Source organism: Vanellus vanellus, assembly GCF_965231255.1.
Source record: "Vanellus vanellus genome assembly, chromosome: 2".
NCBI lineage: Eukaryota > Metazoa > Chordata > Aves > Charadriiformes > Charadriidae > Vanellus > Vanellus vanellus.
In genome coordinates, this window is record NC_138906.1 from 61,469,519 (window position 1) to 61,494,197 (window position 24,679).

General features: G+C 38.8%; 2 protein-coding genes across 3 annotated transcripts in view; one reads left to right on the top strand and one right to left on the bottom strand.

Moving 5' to 3' along the window:
* Window positions 1-2,526, top strand: part of STARD3NL (STARD3 N-terminal like) — a 52,348-nt gene extending 49,822 nt beyond the window's left edge. For both annotated transcript variants that reach the window (XM_082479826.1, XM_082479827.1), the window contains 2 exons: window positions 1,150-1,219; window positions 2,040-2,526. In XM_082479826.1, coding sequence (XP_082335952.1) covers window positions 1,150-1,202 — 53 coding nt within the window. In that variant the 3' untranslated portion in view covers window positions 1,203-1,219; window positions 2,040-2,526. The remainder of the gene's footprint in view (window positions 1-1,149; window positions 1,220-2,039) is intronic.
* Window positions 2,527-5,863: 3,337 nt separating this feature from the next.
* Window positions 5,864-23,840, bottom strand: MLH1 (mutL homolog 1; the record flags this gene model as incomplete). The annotated part of the gene is made up of 18 exons (XM_082479424.1): window positions 5,864-6,408; window positions 6,960-7,073; window positions 7,460-7,552; window positions 9,051-9,114; window positions 9,936-10,044; window positions 11,746-11,894; window positions 12,640-12,998; window positions 13,742-13,895; window positions 14,870-14,963; window positions 15,559-15,671; window positions 17,204-17,292; window positions 17,934-17,976; window positions 19,361-19,452; window positions 20,569-20,641; window positions 21,769-21,842; window positions 22,950-23,048; window positions 23,176-23,266; window positions 23,734-23,840. 18 exons carry the CDS (start codon window positions 23,838-23,840, stop codon window positions 6,241-6,243), a joined length of 2,085 nt encoding a protein of 694 aa, XP_082335550.1. The 3' UTR covers window positions 5,864-6,240.
* Between the last annotated feature and the right edge of the window lie 839 nt (window positions 23,841-24,679).

Consider the following 24,679-nt stretch of genomic DNA (forward strand, 5'->3'; position numbering starts at 1 on the left):
GCTGTGTGCGTACATTGAACTGAGGGCAAGTGTTAATGACATCTTTACTTTGCGTATCGTGTGCTTTGTTCTAGTTGAGCTGTGAGCCAAGTAAGCCAGAAAATAAATGGAAACACTGCAAGATTTAAGAATGTATTTGCAGGCATTTCAAGGAAATGAGTAATTTTGTTGTGGGTTGAATGGATTTGAGTTATTTAAGGATGCAGTGTGAACCCCCAAATCCTGTGTCAGTCTTTTTACCCTAAAATGTAAATCCCCTCTGTGAAGCTGTGCTACATTATGCAATATAATTAAAATATTAATATCTGCTAATTGCTACAGATATGTTTGCCTATCTTGCATTATAGAGTTATACACGTAGTGATATTTTTCTGTTTAATGGCTGTCTCCGTGGATGCTGAGCATCTTGGCATAACAAATGACTTAGAGCTCCATCTAGGGATGACAAAGCATTGAGACAATGTCGAATATAACTAATGATTCAAAGTAGAAATGTATTTTAGTTAAAGCTGTGAGGAAAAATGGTTGGAAGTATTATACCGGATTCAGCCTGGGCTTTTTTTGGCAGTAGAATATACAGGGTGAGAGGAAATGTAAGTGGAGCTAACATGTTTTCCTTGGCAGTTTGGCTGGGTCAGTATTGCACCTGCAGTGAGGTATCGTGCCTGTGTGTGTGGTAACTACAGGTATATATGACTGTGCCATTGCTTTCAGCTTATCGAATGGCTCCTTGTCACCTGGGTGTCAGTGACAGCTCACATGCCTTCTCTTGGTCTGCCCTAACTGTCAAGTAAATTTGTTTAAGCACCCTTTATGGGTATGAAAAACAATAGAAACAGTCAAATGAATGTATTTGAACTAAAACAAACACACACTGGGAGTCACGAAATATTCTGAAACTGGTAGATGATGTACAGTAAAAATAGCTCACAATTAAAAATATTTTCTTTTAAATTATGCATTTCTTTCAAACACCTTCAATGTGAAATATCCAAAAAGATAAGAAATCTAAACCAAAAATATTTTTATGGTAAATAGTTGCTTTGAATTGCCTTTTGATAAGCCATTACCAGTGGTGATCTGCCTCTTTCTTTTTCTTCTTTCTTTTTCTCTCAACTGATCTAACAGCATTCTTGTCTTCCTTTTCAGGATCTGATGAAGAATCTGAAGAAAAACAAGACAGTGAAAAACCAGTTGTATAGCAAATATGAAAAAGCCAGTAAGTTCCTCTGCATAAAACCTGAACATTCCTAAAAATATTTTTTCTTCTTAGATCCTTCCCAAATAATTTGAACAGTGGGCTAACTCCTTAGGAGTTTGCTAAGACAGACAGGCTGGGTTCAACCTTCAAGCAGGAAATCTGGCCAGGCTCTTGAGAGCCTGTAGTTGGGATCCTCTGCTGCAGAGTTCTGGGTAACCCGGGCCCAGGGGTCTGAGAGTGCTTTTCTGGAGTACATTGTAGAAGACTACCGGCTCGGGATGGAGCACCTCCACCATTTATTTGTTGGCTGTCCTGGAAAGGATAGTGGTTGACCAGATGTGTAAAAGCTCCTTTTTTGGAAGCGGGGAGAGATGTTTATTTAGAGATGGTAATGCAGAAGTGCTAGAAAGAGATTTTCTTTTAGTTTAGGTCTAGGACAAATATACTCATCTTGAAGATCGCATGGGCAAAACTTCTTCAATATTTCCTTTCCTCAGACTGTTTAATAATGCAAATGGGTTGGTTATGTTGGAGCAGCTGTGTTTAAAGATTTTTGTGGTGTACTTTGGTTAAATGTGAGACATGATTTTCTTGTTTTGGAAATAACTCCAAAAGTAATTGAAATAATTTTGTCCCATACATTTGATTTCTCCACACACGGCAAAGGTCAAGCTAGGGCAGGTATTAAATGTTCCTGAGAAGCTGAAGCTTCTGATTTGAAATCTTCTAGTGCTTGTCTGGAAGAGTGGATGACCTTTCCTTTTCAGCCTCCCTGTTTTCAATATCTGTTTTCTTGACTTGCATCTTCATTCATCCTGACTCGTGTAATCTGTTACAGAAAGAAAATCTCTGAGGGAAGTTGTTGGGGTTTGGAAACTGGCAACAGAGTGTGTGGCTGACTTGCTGGTGGAGCTGCTGACAGGAGAATTTATTCATTAGAAAGCAAAGGGAATGGTTCCCATGTACTGTAATACCTCACAAAGATGTACCTTGTTGACATATGTATATTAGGTTGCCTCCCAGGTGGTATGAAAATATTTGTCCATGATGTATTTTATTATTCAGTGATTCCTGAAGTTGATCTTCTAATGACTAGGTAATTACTGGAAAGCGTTATCTTGTGTACCTAATCAAGAGACTGGTAATATAATGAAGTAAAACTTCTCTATGGTGGAAGTATATTTAATGATTGTTGGGACTCACTAGGTAAAACTATTTTATGTTATTGCAAATTTGTCATTAGTTTTACGTTTACCTTTTTTAACTCCATGCATTTTCTTTTTTAATGGATATGTTCACTTTCTAAAATAAAAATGTTAAAACATGGGTAATGCATGTTGCTCGTTGCTTTATCAAGTGAAAATCTGGATGTACTGGTCCTTTATTTCTTGTGGGGTAATGAGGATTCCAGCTTGCACAGATTTTGTGCAAAATGTCTTATAGTGCTCTTTGGCTGCCTGTAGGGATGCAGCGTTAGTTGTAGTGGAACATCATTTCTTTGTTGCATATGCGATAGTGAAACAATGCAAGGAGCTTTATGAAAAAAGTTCCCACTCCTGTGGGATGTTCTTCAGGTTCAAGGAGGAAACTGGACTATGTGAGCCTTTGCAAATATTTGTAGTACCCCAGTAGTGAAAGGGAGCGAGTCAATCATTCGATTTAGGTATGTAAGTATGTGTATTCTCAGATACAGATTTTAAGTGTTAACTGATGCTTGATCAGAAAGTTTTCAGTAACACCGAATTCCTACCTAAAGAGAAATGTGTTGTCACTTTCCTTATATGGCCATTAGGATTTATTAAATGCTAACATATTCTTCACCTGTTAACTCATGTGTATGGACTCTATTGCTTTGTGATATTTCCATTGCTGTGGAACAAAAGTGAAGTGGGTAGAAGGCAAGGTGGGCTGTGGTCTGCCTCTTCCAATCACAGCTTTTCCTTGAAGCAGTAGCGACTGTTTTGGTTTACAAGATTTTTCCACTAAAAGCACAAACCAACAGCCAGTCCTCAAAGCATTAAAACATACACTGGATTCCCTTTATTCAGTCTCAACAAATCAGTAAACTAGCAGCTGGGGCTTGTGAGCCACTGCAGCTTTCAAATTCCCAGCCATAAAGTTGATGAGCCCTGGAAGTTGCAGAGGGATAACTGTGTTCAATACTGTTTAGGACTGTGTGGATGCAGGATTTTTTTCCTATTGAGCTTTGGGTATGGGAGAACATTTATTAAAAGCGGGCTTGAGCCATGAACGTGATCGCTTGCTTAGTTGTCCTGTTGGAGTTGAGGCTACAGCACCAAATAAAGACCATTCTGAGGGCAGTACAAGGGGAAAGGAGAGGAAGAGATGGAGATGGAAGTGATGTAGTCGGCAGAGAGCTACGTTTAAGCAGATGTTTTGAGAATACCTTCACAGCTATTTTATTTCACTTCAGTTGCTATCAAGCTTTAATAGTAAAATCATCACCTGCCTTTTTGCTCCAAATCACAGTTCTGTAAATAAGCATATGACTAAAAGATTAGACAGTTTATATTCCTTCACATTGAAGATCAATATACATTGAAGACGGTAAGTGGTTACATTGGCTTCAGTATGCTATTTCTAGAATTCTCTTCTGTGACTGCTGGATGAAAAAAATAAGCCAGGATCAAGTCACCTCAGAATATTCAAGTTCTGTTTCAGAGGATGCAGGCAAGAATAAATCGTTAGAAGTAAAAAATAAATCAAAACCTGTCATTTAATACTGCTGGAATGTTCCTAACCAAATATTAAACTCAATAAGAAGAAATTATCTGGGATGGGAAGTCAAAAATTCCATTAAACTTATCACCTTCGTCTGGGTGGACAACTTTATTTGAACACCTTCCTCAATCTGCAATATGGAATTCCTCTGGAAATCTAAGAAATGCAGCCTATTCTCAGTGCCTGCTTCCTCCTGCAATTCACTCAGAAAAATTAGGAGATTAATACAAAGCCATTAGCTGTAAAGCAGAACAAGTCATAAGCACTAGTGAAAAAAAATTCTTGCAGGGGCGTATGTGTGTTATGTTATTTTGTTATACCAAACATGAATAACTATATGGCAAATGTAAGGTAAAGATTTTGCAAGCCTCTCCCAAACCATGTTTTCTTCTTGTGGTGCCTGGTTCAGTTTCTCTGTAGATTGAGTTAAATGAGATGCCCCGGTTTCATACATGGGTAGTTTGCCAAGGAAATTACTCCCTTCGGCACATCCACAAACTGTTCTGGTTGCTGCTGTGAGATGTTGTGTCTCCTGAAATATATCTGTTATGGTATAGAAAGGAGTTAAAGCTATCTGAAATAATTTTGTTCGCTCTTAAATCTATCTATAGAACATGTGAAGGTCACTCAAAAACTTCAGCTGTTCAATCCTGTCCTTCCCAAGGATATTTCTCCTCTCTTCAGCCAACCCCAAGATGTCCCCAGAAGCACTTTCCCAGAAAACATGCCTGCTTTTGTTCCTAGCACAAATGTGAGTGAAAGCCAGTGGTAATGAACTGAATTACTCAGCATGATAGCGGACTTACCTTGTACTTGGAACAGCTGTGGTCAGCCTTATCCGTGTACCCCAGACATGGTTTGCCTCTAAGATGTTGCCCAGCTTGGGAAAGCTCTTGCTTCTGTCTTGAGAAAAAAGGATTCCCCTTTCAGGAACCAAGAACTGCATTTGAAGAATGATCACTGCTCATTTTGGTGTCACCTAGTGAGGTCCCCTGGCAGCAGGTAGATGATTGATTTTTGAAATGAAGTAGTGCAATTGAACCCTGCTATGTTTCAACAAGTTGAAGGAAGGAGCTTGAGATGAATGACCTTGAATCTGGCTTGTTGAGATTTGCAGACAGTACAATAATGGCTGTCATAGCAGATTTCTCAAAGTTGATTTGGTTTTGGTGATGCAAGTTGTACTCAGAAAAACAAATAATAGCAGAACCTAGAGTTGAGGGTTTTGAGCATTTAACTTGGCTAAACTAATGTGTGTCAGGCCTGGAGAACTGTTTTCATACAATTCCTCCCTTTTCCTGCAAATCATGAGTAATTAAGTTGATTTGAGCAGCAAAACAAGGAGGCAAGACAGCAGCTCACCCTGAGCTTTTTTAGTTTTAAAAAGCTGAGTGAGTGAACTGTTGTAAACACAGCAAATGTGGCTCTGTGCTGTCTGTAATGTGTTGGGTTTTCTTTTTATAGGGCTTGAAAAGGAGATTTGAAGTGAGTCTTGTTTCAAGAAGCAGATTTGAATGAAGAATCAAAAAAGGAAAAAAAAAAAAAAAAAAAAACACAAATCCCCAAAATCTAGCAAGCTGTTGACCAAACTGGTAGCACTAGCTGGTTGTTATTTTGTAATCCACAACAGGCTTAGGAATGCTTTGATTGATGATTTACTGCAATTTTAACTTCAAAATATATTCTACAAGAAATTATTCCTGCATTTTTTTTCCCCATAGGAAGACAGTTAACCAGATTGCCAGCTGCAGCTCTTCTTTGCTCATGTGCTATGTTCCCATTTTCAGACTCCTTGATTAAAAGGGATTTGCCTTATTTCAGCAAGGGGTCTGAAAGAATACTATACCAGCTTCTGCAGTAAGAGAGGATTTTAAGTGCTTGGCATGCACACTCACAGTGCAGATATCCTTAAAACAAAAGGAGGTAGGTAACCTATATTGTTTTCAAAGAGTAAGCTAAGTTAAAGTAGTCATTTCAATTAAATTCTACCTCCCTTAACAATTACTTAACCCAATTAATTTCTTCAATAGAAGTCGTATTTTGTTAGCATAGCGTTTAGTAGTGAACTCAAAGCATAAGTGGAGATTTTATTTTAGGAACTTTAGTTGGGTTTAGACATAGCTAAAAAGTCTTTTTATTCTTTGCTCAACAGAAGGAAAATAGACCATTTGCTATCACATTGGTATGATATTAAATCCCCTCTTTCCTCCATCAAGATTCCAGCTTTGTCCTCCACGTAAAACAGGATGTAGCGTGAATGTTTTTTAGCTATGCATCAGTCTGTAATAACTACTTGCTCAGCATCTCTCAAAAACTTTATACAGGTCAGGCAGGTTAGCAAGCTGCAAAACATTGCCATCTTCTGTGAAATGTTTAGGAGGTAAAAGATGAGTCCTGAAAGCTTTGTAAAGTACATGTTCCACAGTCCATTTCCATGTTGTTGAACCAGAGTCAGAGTCTTCGTTCTGAAATACGGGAGGGGGGGGAGGGAAGAAAGGACAAATAATTGAACTGAAGTTTGGTTTTACTAGAGGAGAGCACTCCTTAAGAAACTTTATGTAAGATTACAGCAATTGTAAAATTCTGCTTATATTAGAGAAGTTAATTTTAAACAGTCAAGTTAATTTTAAGCTCTAGAAAGTCACTTGCAGGATGGGCTGGCTTAACTGAATGATTAAGCAGATACTTAGACACAAGCAGACTATGTTTTTAGTTTATATGCATCCTTATCCTTCTATAGAAATTTATCATAGCTCATCAGGTTAAAAAACACATCCCAAACTCCATATTACAACAGACCTTGGCCTCTACGTACACTGCAATACCCAAAGTGAAAAGGTTCTCTTAATACAGATAATACTTCAGAAAATTTAATCCGTAGTCTTTCAGAATCTTGTCACACTGCTACTTGATTCACTTCACTGAAAGAGTTGGGACTACAAGTCTACACTTTAAAAAGAGCTTTCTTGTGTAGCATTAGTTGTTTGTTCACGTGACTAGTTACAAATTTTTGTACCTGAGAGTCTGTCGGATTGGCTTCATCTATTACATATTGCTTTCTAATGGAGTAGAACATAGCTAATTCTTTGCTTAGGCTTTCAAAACACTCCTTTTCTTCATCCCAGTTTACCTGTTACAAGAAAAAGAAGTTATTTAATAGAACCTGGGTAGCAGTCAGAGACTTGATAGAGATTCTTAATACAGCAAAGTCCTAATAGTGTCTTGGCCATTTTTGTGCTGATAAGGTAAAGGTATAGAACAACAACAAAAAAGGTAGAAATGCAGGCTTTCAAATCAAATAAAAATATGTGCTCATTCAATCAGTAGTTATGAATGTAGGAGGCAAAGCACAACTAATCAGTAACCATAGCAAAACTGTCTGCAGCATGTAACAGTACATTTAATCAACTCCAGCCTTCCCTTTGCAGCTTCTGATGAATTAGTTTGATTCATTTCATTCTTTCCTAAATAGGAAGACTCATGTGTGAATGCATAAAAATCATTAAGAGAATATACCTCTGTGGCTAAGCGAAGGATAAACATAGGCAGTCCTTCCAGCGGTGGAACGTAGTTGTCTATCAGAAGTGGTAACCCAATAAGGTTTCCTTCCTGCAAGGCAACACTGCTGCTTTAGTAAGAAAAAAAAAAAAAAAAATTTCTTTCTTGCAGTAAATGCACCAAAGCTGTTACATATTACAAGACTGATTCTTATCAAACTTAGCAAGCCTTAGGGGCTATCCAAAGTTACAAGCTTTTAAAGCCTTATGCCAGGCAGACATCACAGGAGGAGGGTTAGTGGTGGTGTTCAACTTCATGAGGCCTGGATTTAAGCCACTCAGCTCAGGAAGACCTGAATTCAGCCTCTTCCTCTAGCCACTGACTGCACAGATCCCACTTCCCAGGAGAACATCCCAGTGAAGTGTCTTGAGTTATATGACCCTTGATGAGGCTGCTCAGTTTTGTATGGAGTAAGGGATGCATTGGGGCACAAAAAAGAGACCCACCGAGAGCAGTGGGGATACTGTAGCCCTGCCTGGCCAGAAAGCTGGTTAAGCTGCACACCTTGTTGGACAAGAGATCTGAATTCTAGTTATGGAAGCAATGAGTAAATTATTTTTATTTGGTAGCTGATAAAATATGAACTTCTTTGTGTAGCGCCCTTCTAAAAGCAGCATAAAAGCCTTGAGCAGTTTTAATGAAAGGGATTAGCACCTAAATCTTACTGGAGCTAGTTCTTAGGAAGTCCTGCAAGCAAACTACTGCAGTTACCTCCTACCAAAACATAGAATCATTTAGGTTGGAAAAGAACTTTAAGATCATCAAGTCCAACCATAAACCTAACACTACCAAGTCCACCATTCATTTACTGTCAGAAGTAATAGCAGCAGTCACCTCATCAATTTCAAGAGAAAAGTAATCTTTTAACATTTCAGTCTTCTTTTTCAGAAACTCCACAATGTACTCAGCAAGCCCTTCTTTTGGGCCATCTTCTTCTGTCCAGCCACTTTCAGGATCCTCTAAAGCAAGCATTGAAAGCTCATATAGAGGAGCTGGCTCCTAAAAAAATGGATAAGGCAAGAGTGTTGCTAATGATCAAAACACTTCATTGGAAATCTATAGCTTCTTCCTTCACATATAAACTAATCATAACATACTGTTTCTGGCCTGCAGAACAAACAGTTCTGCTTATCATAACCAGTCTAAAAAAAATTAATTTCTTTCTGATGTAAATCTGTGCAGTACACAATCCTGCAAAGTGCTGCAATATTTACAGGATAAAGGCTAGCAATCAATATTGTATTTCTGATAGATTGTGTATTCAAATTAATTATTTGTCCCAATGTTATGAGCAACAGCAAGAATTGGTGAATATCTAGAAGTGACACTAATAACATGCAGCCAGGATGACAACTTATAGTAGTAGCTACAAAATTAATAAATAGTGTTTTCTACATTCTATTGTTGCTGTAAAAAAAAAAAAAAAGAAACATCACTCTTGTAGTGGACAAAAAACAACCTGTAAAACTACATTTGTCTGAAAGGACAGGCTTATTGTAAATATATATTTTTTTAATTTATATATGATATAATGTAAAATTATACTTACAGACAACCTTAAGACTCCAAAGTTTGCAAAGTCATAAATAAGTATCTGGTAGAAGAGTTCTTGGCTAAATTAAAGTACATAAATTAGTTATATGGATAGGATCATGTATCTCCAAGTTACCAAAATTAAAAGGGAAAGTAAAGGTCCTCTTGGAAACAGACATACGTATCTATTCATATTAACAAAGACCTTACTTAAACTGTTTAGTTAAAAGATTCATGTGCGCTATCTAGATGTTTACAATTAAATCTGCTTCTTGGTTTCTGACATCAGCCACATTGGTGCAGAAACATTACACGCTCAAGCATGCAGCTGCTAACACTTTATTCCCAGATACTTTTTTTATTTCAACCTCTTTGCTCCATTGCTGCACTGCAAGAAATGCATAGGAGCTTGGAAGCTGATATAGACATGTCTATCTGAAGTATATAAGAAAACGTATGTAGCTGGCCCTGTAAGGCTTTATAAGCAAAAATAAAAACTTTGTGTTATGATTCTGTCCTGCAGCTTCTCTTAACTGAACCAGATGCAATGTTTTAAATGACTATTCTGAAGCCTCTGCTTGCTCATCTTTATACAGTGTTGTAGACCAGTTGCTGCTGTAGACGATCATGAAGCAAATAAAATGTGTTTCCCTTCCCCCAGTCTGTGAGCACACAATACAGTAGCCAGGATTTAAATTACACTGATTCCCTGCCACTTTTCCCAAGCATGCCAGACTTGTTTCCACTCTTCTGAACCAATTGCTTAATCTTTAGCCTCATAACTTTTCAGATAGGCAACAGGAAAATGATACTGGGTTTTTTTGTCATTTCCTTCCTTCTTCTAATTAGCTTGGTAATTGGTACTTATTTCAACGGCCAACAAGTCCAAGAGCTTCTTTACCTGAGTTTTGTTGTATTCAGAAGATACAGTTTTGTCTGATATTGGGCCAGAGCCCACTGAGGGCTGACACAGCCAACAAACGAGTGATCATGTAGCATCTCCTGAAGATCTGAAACAATTTAGGGGGTGGGGAAGAAACAAAAGGATGTAATTTCATATTTGCAACCCTGCCCTAATATATCTAGGTGAATGCTTTGTGTCTTTTCAGCATTGAAGTCTCAGATTGCTGTTCAGTCACTACTGCACTCCTACTTCTTCTTACAGGCCTGTACTACTAGTTATCCATGTTTTGAAATATTAATAATTTGTGTGCGTATACATACACTTATCTATATTAAAGCATAAGTAAGAATAGTTATAGAACAGTTAAAATACAAATAAAAAAAAAAATCTGTGTTTGACTTGAATAGCCTTTCAAAATTTGTTTCCAGCCACAGGAGATTAGTAAGGCAGCACAGATGTGTAACAACTTTGCAACAAAATCTAGTACTGTCAGAATGAATTCTGGAAGTGTGATAAAACAGGTCCATAATTTATTTTGGGAGAGAAAAATAAATAAGTTTCCAGCCTTCTCATTTATATGCATTTTTAAAAAAAACCAAACACACAAGAAGTCAGATCCCATAATAATGGGTTAATTTTAGGTATTCCACAAAAAAAAAAAACACACCCAAACCATCACTATTTGCAGTTCTTGGGAGAAGCTTCGTTACAGGAGCTTGGCACTGCAGTCACAGCACGTCCAACACACTACACTACCCAAATTCCACTGTCACCTTTTCCAAAGGAATACAATATTGCGAGAAAAATATTTCTTTCTTGCAAAAGTCTCTTGTAGGTATTTCTTACACATGGGAAGACAAGACACAACCTCAAGCACCCGCACAAGTTCTTCCATGTATTTTGGACATTTTATGGCTCAGGGACAACACTTTTGACTTCAGTATTTAAACAGTGACAATCAGATATGGAGTTACTGGCTCACAATTACTAGCCTAATATACAACTGTTTTCTGGAGCACAAGTAAAGTTAAGTACATGCTTTCTAAAGAACAAGATTTTTAGTAATTTATTAAAAAGGTACTTGTTACAGATGTCTCTTAGTCTAGCCATTTTAGCTGTGGAGTGTCCCCAATTCGTACTACGAGAAAAATCAAAATAAATTCAACAAAACCCCCAGAACACAATATTCCCAAGATTTAGATTAACTGATTAATATGGGTTATGTGGCTCAGTATGACTCTGAATGCAACTGAAGGAGCCAAGAGGGAAAGAACCCTAGGAAGAATTACAAGCCTTTTATATTATTCTCTCTTCTGGTGAGAGTTGTTTTAGAAAAAGATGTCACCAGTTTCATCATTTCATGTAAGCGGGACAGATGCAAATGAAAATCGAAAGGAGTAAATAAAAACCATGATTATCAAGCCTGTGCCAGTCTATTTCACAATCACGACTAACCAGATTTGTAATGACCATATCTTAGCTGCCATTTCAGTTAGAAAATTACAGAATAACTTAGCTTTTCAAGCTGTGATTTTATAGTGTTGTTAGTTATGACGCAAGTTCAGGTTTGCAAAATAAAAAAGGTACACAGAAGTTTTTAAAACAGTCCTCCAGTGCGGCTCACTATGGCAGCTACCTGCTCAGAGTTTGGCCCTTGATGTTTAACAAATGTTTTTCTTAAAAGCTCGCTAAGCAGTGCAGTGAGCTGACTGGGCCACCTTTTAAATATCTTTTTCCTCAGCAGTTCGAACAATTGTGTTTAGTTGGTGGAATAACAATAATCTTGAGAAGCAAAAGACTTGCTTACTTGCATGTGCCTGATTACTAATTTCCTCCTGGAGAGTCAATACACTGGTCAAGTTGATTATTCTCCTTCTAGGGGTGCAGGCAGCTGTCATGTCCTTTCTGGTGTCGTCTTTCTCCATTTCTGTATCCATGTCTTCCCGTGGTCTCTTTCTGCAATACAAAAAAAAAAAAAAAAGGAATTATAAGTTAGGCAAACCACACCAACAGACGGGATGCTCAATTCACGTGCTGTGTGTTAACACAGGAAATGCAGAAAGCTTCCCAGAAAAAAACTGTTTCATTTTACTTCCAAGGCATAATTTGTCAGGAAAAGGTAGTTCATAAGAGAATTTACAACTCTCTAATGCCAATCACATCAGACACCTGCTGTTTAAGCACCAAACAAATTGGGCCCTAAAGGACACATTAGAAGTGTTGATATTTCTAATGATTGTTTACACGATCATTTTTCTGTAGTGCTGGGTTGGGGGCAAATCCAATTCCCTCAGAAGACTTCGGCCTCTCATAACACCCCCTGCAGCAGCTACAAAAAGATTACAGCACTTTATCTTTACTAGGGTAGAGTCTGCAAAATTCAGTGATCTAGTTTCTATCTGCCCCCAAAAGAATGGCCTCCAAAGACAGACAGGCCAGTATCCCCAAGTTAATGTGATTATTTATACTGCTTCCTGCCTTTCAGTATGCATGGAAATTCCATTCCAATTACAAAATCACAAGTTATGCAATTTACAGTTCAAGTTTAATTTCTCAATAAAATGCCATGGAAAGGTATTCTAGGAAAATTTTTCTTCTGAAAAAGCAGAAGTCCAAAGAGATCAGAAAAATCTTCAGTTTCAGGGCCGTGCTATGAAATAAATAGGTAGCCTTGCATGACCTCAGCAAACATGAGACTTACCGAGGAGGCACTGTCTCAGGAGACAACTGTCCACTCTCACTCAGCCCCCCAGGCATCACTGTGTCCTCCTGAAGATCAGCCGTCTCAACTAGATCACTGACATCTTCCATTTCAGCATCTGGTGGCCTGACTGCACCCTCCAGAGTTCCTGCGTTAACCTCCATTGTCACTTCAGTGGGGCCTGTACTTAGGGGGTTGTTCACTGGCTGAAGAAAAGCATCCAATTTCTGCTCTCGGGAATCAGTGCGGACCATCTGATGTGCGTAAACTTTATCACTGGTTCCTTTGGTAGTTGCAGAAGAGTTTGCTGCTGATTTTACAACCTCACTGGAAGAACAGTCGGCCCCTGGAAGCAATGTCTTTGTTCAGATATAGGGAAGTAAAGACAAGAGATTCAACAACAAGAAAAGAAAAACAACATGAAGATCAGCCACATTTCTCACAGCATCTTACTGTTTAGAGGCGAGTAACTTTCAAGCCCCACAAACACAGTGTCAACTACTTAAACAGGCTGCCAACTCTGCACTCGCTATATACATAGCACGAATGTCATCATCTTGGCAGTTAGCAAAATCATTATTTAGCATTCCTTTGTGTCAGAAAATCTTTAGTGTCAAAAAGCACAGGGGATTTTTTTTTCTTAAAGATTATATATAGCATAGGACATGAATTATAAGCAGAGATTGGGAAGTCTTTTTCCTGATTTTTTTCATTTGGGTTAAATCCAAAGTGTTGTCAAATACATAGAACAATCAATTTCCTCAGAGGCATGCACTTCACATAAATCAAGGCAGAATAAAAACAAGTTAACACGTGTGAAGGCTAACACATACTTGTAAAATAAAAAAGACTGAACAGATACTGGACAGAAAGATACTTAAAATATTTTCATGAATTTTTTCTCCATTAAGTTCACTGCTGCATTATTAACATTGGTATGTTAAGGCAATTTTGTCCCCGAAACAGAGCAAAGATCTCAAGCTACCAGTATAACACCAATGACTACCAATCACTGCTTAAGTTGTACTACTGAACTGAGTAAATGTATCCACAACAGTTAAAACAGTGCAGAGCTGTGGTCACTTGAAACATGTATTCTCACCTGAGTGAAGTACATCCTTGAAGAATTAGAGCCCAATAACTTGCTCTCGATGTGTTGTTGCACACGCTCTAGGATACTATCTTCATGAAGGAAATGGACCTCATGTTTTGTAGGGTGCACATTCACGTCTACATTCTGGGGGGCTATTTCCAGGCTGGAAAACATTTTAGAAGTTAAACTAAAATTTCCCATGGATGGCAGAGAGGGCACAAATTAGTTCAGTACAAGATTTGTCAGACTTGGGGCCGTTACTCCATGCAGAGAAGCCAAAATAGTCCTGAAGCCTGCTAAAGTTATACCCAACAAATTAGACTGTAGAGTATTACAAAATTACTCCAAGAAGCCTATTCTAAACTCAACAAGATCAGCTTACATAGGTAAGCTTAAACCAAACTCTGCATTTTACTACTATAAAACAACTTTTTAGAAATATCTTTCTCTTGCAGTATCTCATGAGTTAATGAATTCTGATGCCCTGTCATTTAGCAATAATCACAAGCAGGAATTCAGTTAAATGCTGCAATGCAAGAACTTTCCTTTTAGAAAGCACTGGGTATCAATATGTTTCACTGGTGAATGGCGAGATTCAGTTCTTCAGCAATTACAAAGCCAAGTTTTCCATTCTATGTCATATTCTCTAATCTTTAAAGGACAGTTTCTGTTCAACTTTAGCTATTACTTGACTTTAAATAATTTTTTTTATTTCCTGTAATCAGTATGCAATTCCCTTCTTTTTGTTGCATTAGCATACCAAGAACAGTAACTGTTAAAAATACAGATACAAATATAAATCCCAGCAAGGTAAAAAATTAATGAGTTTGGAATAAGTGATCTAACTGGTCCTAAATGCTCTGCTATATTCCTAGAGTAACTCATTCTCTGAAGCGACAAGCATCCATAATATGGAAGAACTTAAGCTGAAATTACAGACACTCACTACTTCTGAAAATAAGGCCCGTCTTCTTAAGGTTTCTTTAATGCGATTTAATTATCTCCTGTCTGACAATTAAGTACCTCAGTGCAATGCTTAACACTACTGTCAGGAATACAAGTTTCCTTCTAAACCTACTCACCCTAGCTATATCCTACAAGACAGTATTAAAAGGCTACTTCTTCCTATTACTTTACCTTAAGTATAGGAATGGATGTGTACTTTTTGGCAAATAAGCAGCATACACAGTTTCTATGGCTTTCCGCAAAGCGGCTGACTCTACCAATCGATCTGAAACACAGAACAAAACGCTATTTTCAAGAGTCCCACTGAAATACACTGCACAGTGCCTACCTGCTCTTTCAAACCAACATCTTCATGCTTTGTATCTTCAAAGAGCATCTGTTATCCTGTTTCTTTCCCCCCAAGGCCTATTTATTCTTCATATAAAACCAGAAATACGCAATATCTTCTTAGTGTGTTTTATATTTAGAAGTATTGGTTACTTCAGTACTTGTGGAAAACAGACTATCTTTTCATTATTTCATAGAGTCAAGGTTTGTTGTACCTCATGCCCATGTTGCTACGGAATGGAGAGACCACTCTGTATAAGTTGGCAGGACACAATCGTAACTTTGATACTCCACAAGCTTAATTTTCTTTAGGCCCAGTCTTAGCTGCTTTCCACTATGTAGAGTGCAAAACATGATGCACATTACAAGTAGAAAAACACTTCAAGCTCTACAATTAACTGTAATACTTATTCTTCGATGTTTTTAAGAATGCTCATACATTTTGTAGTTTTAGAAAGTTTTTTTCTTCTGATTATTAGGTAAGCAACATATGACTGTACAACATGCTGCGTTTTTTTTTTTTTTAAACTTACGGTTTATGAAGAGCAAAAATATACATTTCTTCACAGAGTAGTTTGCATTCGTGATGTAGCCTTTCATATTAAAGGCCAGATTTGCATCCTCACAGCCCACTTCTATCAGTTCCCTATGTTTGACAGGAAGCACAAGAAAATGAGTTTTTCTGTTCATGCAAGTTTCACACAGTACTCACAAGTAGCGATATACTGTTCTATATTCTATTTATATCACAGCTAATGAAAACATTATGTTAGAGTTCAAACAGTCATTGCTGAGTCACAAAAATTATTTAACCTGAACTGCATTGTTTCTTCTTAACTTATCAGAGTATCCATAATGTTATAACCACCTATTGATAATTCTACTATGCATTTCACCATTTAAGGCATTGACAGTGATAGACAAGGACACCTCTTGAGTTGTCAGCAGCCAGGGAAGAACATTCCTTTTCTTGAACTACTCTGTCCACTTTTGCCATTTATTGGCAGGCTGTTAAGAAGTCACAAATGTAAACATTTTTTTCCTCGCTCATGTGTAGATTCTAACATGAACAATTTTCATAATAGTTTTTATAATTTTTATTATTTGTTAATCAAGGAAATCCACTTTGGTAGTTGGTGAGCACGGCTCTCTAGGAAGGCATTGTGCCAACTTCCAAAGTTAACATAGAAAAGGCTTATGGGCTTCGTTATTTCCAACTGAACCTTAATACATACTGAGTACCATTTTTATTTGTGTTGATTTTTTAAGTTGAAGTAACAAGCTAGACTAAACACCCTCTGAAATTGGGTAAAATAGAAGTTTCACTTCAAAACATCTGATCAAAACATTTAACTTGAAGTGTACAATTTATTCAGAACCGTACAAAGGAAAAACTGTATCAAACAAGCATCAGTAGTAGACAAAAACAAATGCATAAAGAAGAAATACAAACAACACTGCAAACCTTATCACTACGCAGCCTCTCTAGTTTGCTGTGTTTCATAAAAGTGTTTCCATGTATTAAAAGTTACACTCCTTACATATGAAGTTTGACTTTAGTAACTGAATCAAATTGGCACCCAAGTATTCGTGAGACAAATTGATTCTACAAGTCCATTCAATGAATTCTTCACAGCTGAATGTCTTAAAGGGAGAATTTTTCCTAAAGCAGCAGATAAAACCAATCATCTTTTGATAATTTATTTGTTTTCAACTTTTCTGCCTGTTTTACTCAGCCTCAGCTAATGTAGCTTTTGTCAAAATATTAAACCATAAGATTTCAGAAAAATGAATTTGAGAAGATTTCAAAATCTATCAAGACAGCAGACTGTGCTAAGAAGTGGTAAGATTTTCACAGTATAGGAAGAGGCTAGGAACTTGAAGAGAACACAGGTACATCTTGCTCTTTTTAAATGAGCACACGAAGTTACAAGCAGATGGTTATCTTTTTGTGCATTAAAAGGAACATCTTTGCAACTTCTCCCCTTTGAATACTAAAAAAAAGTCACACATTCTACAAGGCAAGGGAGAGCTCTATTATTGCAACACTCCCTCTTCTCTGTAATTCACCTTGAAGGAAGCAGGAAAGGTTAGCACAGCCCATGTTCTTTAAAAGAGAAAGGAGAAGGAGATTTACTAGAAAACTTCATGTCAGAAGGAAACTTGACATCAACATACCTGCTAACAGCATTTCCAAAAATAGACCTAATGTTGTCCACTGTTGAGGCATTTGATAAAGTTCTAACATCTGACATGGTATCACCTTGCTAAAGAGAGCAGAAATGAGCATCAATCAATTCACAGTTCTGGCTGAAGTTTTAGAAATACATTAAACTTAATATTTCTAACAAAGGCACGGGACCTAACATCACTGTAATGTTTTGTATTGTTATTTACTTATTTGTGTTCAGAAAAATAATAGATGGTAAATGGCACAGGATTACAAGGTTTGCTAGATCGCATCAGACCCATTCAGGCTAGTAACTCCATCTTTGGAAGTGAGAAACATAAGCAGTTCAGTAAATAATTATCAAGAATGCCACAGAACGAAGGTACTCTACCCCATCCTCTTTCATAAAGTAATTAGTAACCACACTCAAAAGCATCTGAAACAGCTCATAAAGCTAAAACAAAACACTGACCACTTAGAAAACTACAAACTCTTGACATACATTTTTGCCTAGTTTTGCCTAGTTTACTTTTAACTAATGTGTTTTTCTATCCAAACTGCATCAACGTACACTTCAAAATTTCAGTACAAGGGAAAGGCTTTATATTCTATTCCCATTGCAAAAGATGAAGTGCAAATTTTCTGGCATTTCCAGATATACACATTATATACATATACATACAGACACATGCACATATATACAGACACACAGTGAAGTTAAAGACTTTATTTACATACCTTTTTAACTGAAAAGCTGATGCCTGAGTTATGGATGGCATACCTGAAAAACAGATAAACATAAGACTGCAGTATGTAGAAAAAAAAGGTTATTTTGCCTGAATGCTGAAAAGCAGCTGGTAAAGCAGGCAAACAATTTCATTTCCTGTTACATAGTAACAGGATTTGAGCCAAACTGAGCTTTTGTAGACCACCCAGCTATAAAAATAAATGTTTTCTATTTATAACTCAAGGATCAGTTTAGCTTATTCCTCAAAAAAAAAAAAAAAACCTGATCAGCTTCTATAGACCTGATTAGTTCAGTTTCAGTGTATAGGTTTAACTAGAACTAAGTGGAAAACCTCTTCAGTATAACAGAATCAAGTATCAACTACTATGGAGAAGGATCTGAAAGGTGGCTGGCTGGCCTCTAACTTCCCTACCCAGATGATTCAGCTGTCTGTGATCCCAGGGCCAAGTTCTGATACTCTACAGCTGCATAACCCTGCCTCAAACTTCTCTAGAAGTTGCTAAGTTGTGAGAAAGAACACACAGTACAACCTTGCAAGATGAGAAACATTAAATCTCAGACAAGAGTTTAGACTGTTGTGACTGGGACAGTTAGTAACTCAAAAATTCAAGAGGGGAAAAAAAAACAAAACAAACCACCCCAAAAGAAAAGATGTGAAATCCTAATAAAAAAAAAAAAAAAAAAAAACACAACCAACCAAACAAAAAACAAAACAGACCCAAACGAGTTGGAAACCAGTAACTCGGCAAAACTTCAGATCAGCCTGTTGTACAGAGCTGTGGGACCTGACCCTTCACCTCCTGGCTGAAGTCTGCCTGGCCAGTAAGGACTCTGAAGTAGTTCATCTGGGGAGCAGGCAAACACTTAGCATACACTCTCGCTATGACTGCTAGCTTTTGTGTTTACTGAAAGTGTAAAGCAGTTATTTTGGTTAAATTGTGTAGATCCTGCTTGCAAAGCCTCTGCACATAGCAAAAGAGGCAAAGGGACCCAGAGGGACCCAGGAAGGGAACATCTGGTAACTAAGGTGATTCCTCCCCCCCCCCCCCCCCTTCCCGAAGACATGAAATAGCCCTTCTGCTTTTTCACATTCAGCCAAATCTCAATGCTTCTGCACAGTTTTTACTTGGATCCTACTCAGCCCAAGTTCACTGAGAGTTCACTCATTCAAGTCTATCACCATTTGTTCGCTGGAATTCTGACTGATAATAGTCATAGACTGAATACACTGTTTCTCCTCCAGATTTTCCTGAATCAAATTGGATTTTTCTGACACTGTACGTTAACAAATGCTTAAAAAAAACCAAAAACAATAATAAAAAAATGACACCAGACACACACATGCCAGTCCCTCTGAAAAACTCCAGTACTCCCTGTGGCAGTATAAAAAAAATTGGAGCCTCCTATTTCAGTTTACCTGCTAACAACTTCTAGTATTTTTGCATATTCTTCGTTTGGATTCTTTAAAGCTTTTCTCCTTGTATTTACATTGTAAAAGAGATCTTCAACCTACAGAGAAAGAGATCACAATTAAAGATAATTTAAAAAAAAAATCTTCTCTTACTATACAATTAATCTAAATCCTTCTTCTTAATAAATACTACAAAATTTTCTGAGAATATTTTAGATTATGAAGGATCAACATTCAATTTATTCCTTACCTGCTTAGGTTCACCTAACAAAATGCAACTCCAGAGTTGCAGTATGCTTTCAAGTATTTTGGTACATTAGTATTTTTACCAGTAAAAACAACCACTCTACAGCTCACTTTTCAGTGAACATTATATGCCTTCCACTGCAGATGAGGCTGGATCCCCCTGATTACTGTTTTTTAATGAAATGCAAATAAATGTTAGAACAGTTGCTGCAAAGCTGTAAGCGTCATTAAAACAGCAGCTTAAACTGTTCATTTTCACTATTTACCTAAACAATATGCAAATTATTTGTCTGCTATAGTGACAAAGGCAGAAATTTAAAGTTCAGCGTCCTTTTTAAGACACATTATCCTTAATATTGACACATGAAGCTGGCTGGGTGTATGCTCCCCCTGCAAGACAAACACACACCTGCAAATTCCCAGGCCAGGCTTCCACCCTACACTGTGCAACATGCACATTCCTTCCCATTATGAGCTACTTATTCTTCATAAACCTAATGTCAATCCTAATCCCAACCCACATTCAGATCTTGGTATGATCTATAAAAGATATGACTGAAAAAACAAACAGCAGTTCTGCAGTTTCCTGCGCCAGCCCTCTTCTTCCCACTCTGGCTCATACAATGTAGACCATTCCTCCATATTCTGAACTTCTTGTAGCCCTAGCTGTCCACTGGGGCTTTCAGCAGTCTGGAAGGATTATGAAATATTTCTGACAGTAAATGACTATGCTATCCCCAGAAAAAGAGAAAAAGAAAAAAAAGATTATCTTCTGAAATTTACTTTGCTGTCTTTGGTGAAGAAAGCAAAACAAAAAAACCAAACCAATCCACACAATCTCATCATTTGGAAAATATTCTACAAGGTACTGTCCTGTGTCTTCCAATGTAACATATACCAATAAGTGGTGCAAGCATAACAACCAGGGAACAGAAGAGGGACAAGAAAGAACATGCATAAAAACCTACTGTGATCTGAGTTCCTTGGTTTCCAGCACAGGGCTTCGGAGGGGCTTTAATTTTTCCATCACTGTAAGTAGCTCTAGGCAGAAAATAAAGATAAAACCCAGAAAATAAAAAGTTGTCAGACAGCAGGGCAGACACAGACAGATAATGACAAAAAGGATAAGACAAAATCCCATCATTGTCACACTCCTTACAGCAAAGAGCTTGGGACACTGACAATTGGCTCCAACACCACCCCCACCACCACCACCTTTCTGCTAGAGGAAAACTCTTCATTGACCTTAGGACCCAGAGGGGCAGTGGGGATAACAGAAGAGAAGAAGGGGCAGATAATGGGATATGTGTTTTGAAATTATGTTACTGAAACTTTTCCTGTAAAGGCAGAATTATTGTATTTTATCTTTCTTTAATAGCTAGACCTGGACTAATAATTCTTCCACTAGACTTTACACTTCAGTTATACTAATAGGAAATTCTTGACTTCATAAAATGTTTCCCTTTTGGCTGTAACCAGATTTTGAGAATAAGAGATTTCTGACCCATGTAGGTCTGTCAGCAAGTTATACAGATGCATAATTGCAAAGGGCATACTGTTTTTGCCCTCTCACATACCCTACATACTTAATGCAAGACAGACCATAGTCACACAATCTTTCGAAAAAAACAAGAGGCAAAGCTTATCTTTTTTTTTTTCCTCCTCCTTTTTCTTAAAAGTAGCTGAGAAATTAATGGATAGGCTTGCTTATATTTAGAATAAGTTTTCAGAAGAATATTCAAAACCTTTTTTCGATAAGATTAGGCACCATATAAAAGCAAACTAAACTGCAAGTTCCTGTGCTCAGAAACTTACGAGATCTGCAAGACACACTGCATATATACATCATTTATATATACATCATTTTATCCTGAAATGGATAACAAGAGAGAATTTTACCCTACGTTGGCTGCTGAAGTAGAATTCTCTTTATGATTCCTCCCTGCCAACTTTTAAAATACATTGTTAAGCTAAACCTTACCTTTAAAATCTGGAATAAAAATGACTCAGACTGTTTTCTCACATTCTGGGTCATCTTTTGTAACTACCCTAGAAACATGCAATTCTTTACCCCACCCACCTCCTTAATAAGAGCCCTGAGAAGAGAATTATATACATCTGTTCATTATTACTTGCAGCTGAAATCACTTGGATAATAGGTAGCATACCTGTATGCACACTTTGCATCAGCTGTTTTAGTTGTTACTGTAACATGGGCAACATGACTGATGCTAGCCAAAGCCTAGAGAAAGAGAAAGAGAAAGCATCTTTGTAAACCTTGCTCTGGAGACCGCTGAGGAGCGTCTGCACTTTAAACAGCAACACTAAATTTTGATATACCACTTGCAAGTAATTAATAAAAACCCTTACAAGAAAACTGCAGATCAGTAAAGCGTTAACAAATTTTACTACCTGCAACACTGACTTTTATCCAGGACCTTCTAACCTTTCATTCTCTCTGACAATACAAGCAGCTAACCATGTAAGATAACTAAAAGAAATTTGCAAAGCTGTTACAGTTGTGACCTTTTCTTTCTCTCATGTTAAGAAAAAACAGCTGGACCAGTTACTTTCTCATCCCTGCCTAAGTTCTTCTCCTGACTGTAAGTAATACTACAAAGTTAGGTTACAATGGTTTTCCTATAAAACTCAATGGATATGTCTACACAACTTGCTGAAACCAGCCTCAGGACCAGACTCCACTGGCTGTGGAGCTGACTATGGTGAAAGCGTGTGAGGAGAGGACTCAAGCAGTTTACTCTCTGGAACATGTGAGGATCTATGTATCTGAGTACAGGCAACACGCTTATACATCTTCATGTCCATCAGGAGAAGAAAGCAGAACTCACCCTGGACTGTTCTTTCAGACAAGTTTAGATACAGCCTACAAGAATCCAGAGAACTAGTATATCTGAGTGGTCAGAGATACTAAATTTGACTAATAGCAAAAGCAAAGACAGACAAACATACATTTCAAACATTTAGTTTTTAAGTATTGTACTTAGACAAATATCTGACATCAAAGATTCACCTTCCTCTCAAATCTTTCATTGTCTTTAGCTGCAGGTTCCTGAAGCAACATTTGAGAACACAGGCCTTGTTTTACTTTAAAAAAAAAAAAAAAAAAAAAACTTACTCCAGAAAGCAAAAAGAATATATACCTCTCCCTAGGCATGCCTCTGATCTTGAAAGACACAGAAATCTATTTTGAACTATATTCACACAGCAGACCGTCTCAGAAAACGGAACCTTCTGTAAAGAGTATTTGGAAAGCAACAGTATGCAAACCCCACTAGAACAGGATAACAACAAAAAATGAATAGTTTCAAAACCTTGATGAAGAGCTTACCTCGCCCCGAAAACCGTATGTAGAAATACTAGCCAAGTCTTCAAATTTTTGGAGTTTACTTGTAGTAAATCTCTCGCATACAATATCCAGATCTTCCTTCTATGTGAAAGCGACAAATAATAGTCACTTTCCATTTCCAAGTTTTTTCATGATCAGAAACATTTATAAATTGAAATAAATTTTAAAAGGTAGTATTAAACATCAACTGTCAATTTTATTTACTCACTCTGATACCACAGCCGTTATCTTGGACCTGGATGAGCTTCAGACCACCTTCTTTAACTACTACCTGGATACTCGTAGATTTAGCATCCAAGCTGCAGAAACCAAGAAAGCATTCTAGAGAACAGCAATTTCTAGAGAATAAAGGACTAGCTTACTTGGATTTAAAATTTAATTTTTCCTCACGAGTGATGACTTGTTTTGACTTGTCACTCAAACTGGAATTTATGGCGTTTCAAATAAATCTTGACCGTCTCCTTCCTTTTTCTTCTAACTACAGGGGTATATCATTCTCAGTCACCATCCACAACAGTTATGAAGACCTCTCAGAAATTTAAAAATTAAAAAGGTGCCCGGCCCAAGCACTAGACCTCCTCTCTCCATTATGGAAACCCACTGCAGACGGAGCTGCTTGCTCTCACACGGCAGATGCAGCTCACCACACTTACTAGTGACAAGGCAGCGACTTTAACCCCAGACAGCCTTTACCTTCGAACCAAATAACCCACCTGCGAACTTCCCAGCGCCCTGCGGGGGCGGGAAAGGGGCGACCCCGCCTTACCAGTTCTCGATCATCTCCTTGATGGCGTTGGCCGGCCTCTGGATCACCTCGCCGGCCGCGATGCGGTTCACCACGGCTTCATCCAGACGCCGGATCACGCCGGCCATCACTGCCCTGACAGAAGCCCGGCCCGGGAGGGGCTGCGGGGGAGGGGGGAATGGCTTCCGATGAGGGGAGGCCGGCAGCCCCAGCAAAGGGGATTCTGAGGGGAAGGGAGGGGGCCGGGGCCGGGGCCGGGGCCGGAGGAGGGAGTCCGGGAGGGGACACTGCGGGGAGCGGAGGACGGGACGGGACCAAAAAAGGCCGCGCGGCCCAACTCCCGCCGCTCGCGCCAAACCGCCGCTCACCCGCCCCCCTCCTGCCGCCTCGAGCGGCCGGTTCTCCGATTGGGCGACGCAGGTGCCCATCACACGGCCTCCTGCCTTCCGGCGACAAAAAATAAACACGGAAGGGGGGGGGGGCGGAAGGCGGTGGGACCACGGGACCCCGCTGCGATTGGCTGAGCGGCGCGGGGGCGGGGCGCGCGGCGAGGCCTGCGCGGGGCGGGGAGCAGCGCGCCGCCCGGGGGCGGGAGGTTGCGCTGCCCGCGGGCCTGCGCGTCACGCCGTGCGGTTCCGGCGTAGGCATTGCAGTAGGTGACGCGGCGTGCCGTGTGGCGGGGTGGCCGTCATCGCCGCGGAGGTTACGCTAAGGAACCTGCCCCCGCAGCACACGCGTTTGTCTACGTGTGTGTGTGTGTGTGTGTGTGTGTGTTGTGTGTGGCCGCAGGACGTGCGGCGCTGTGTGTGTGTAACGGCCGTAAGCGCGGTGGCGCGTGTTTACGGTGGCAGTTGAGGCTGTGCTGTGTGTCCGTGACAGCAGTACGTGCCGCGTTACATGGCTGACCGCAGTGTGTGTGCCACAATATGTCTGCGGCCACAGTGTTGTAGAATTGTAGAACGGTTTA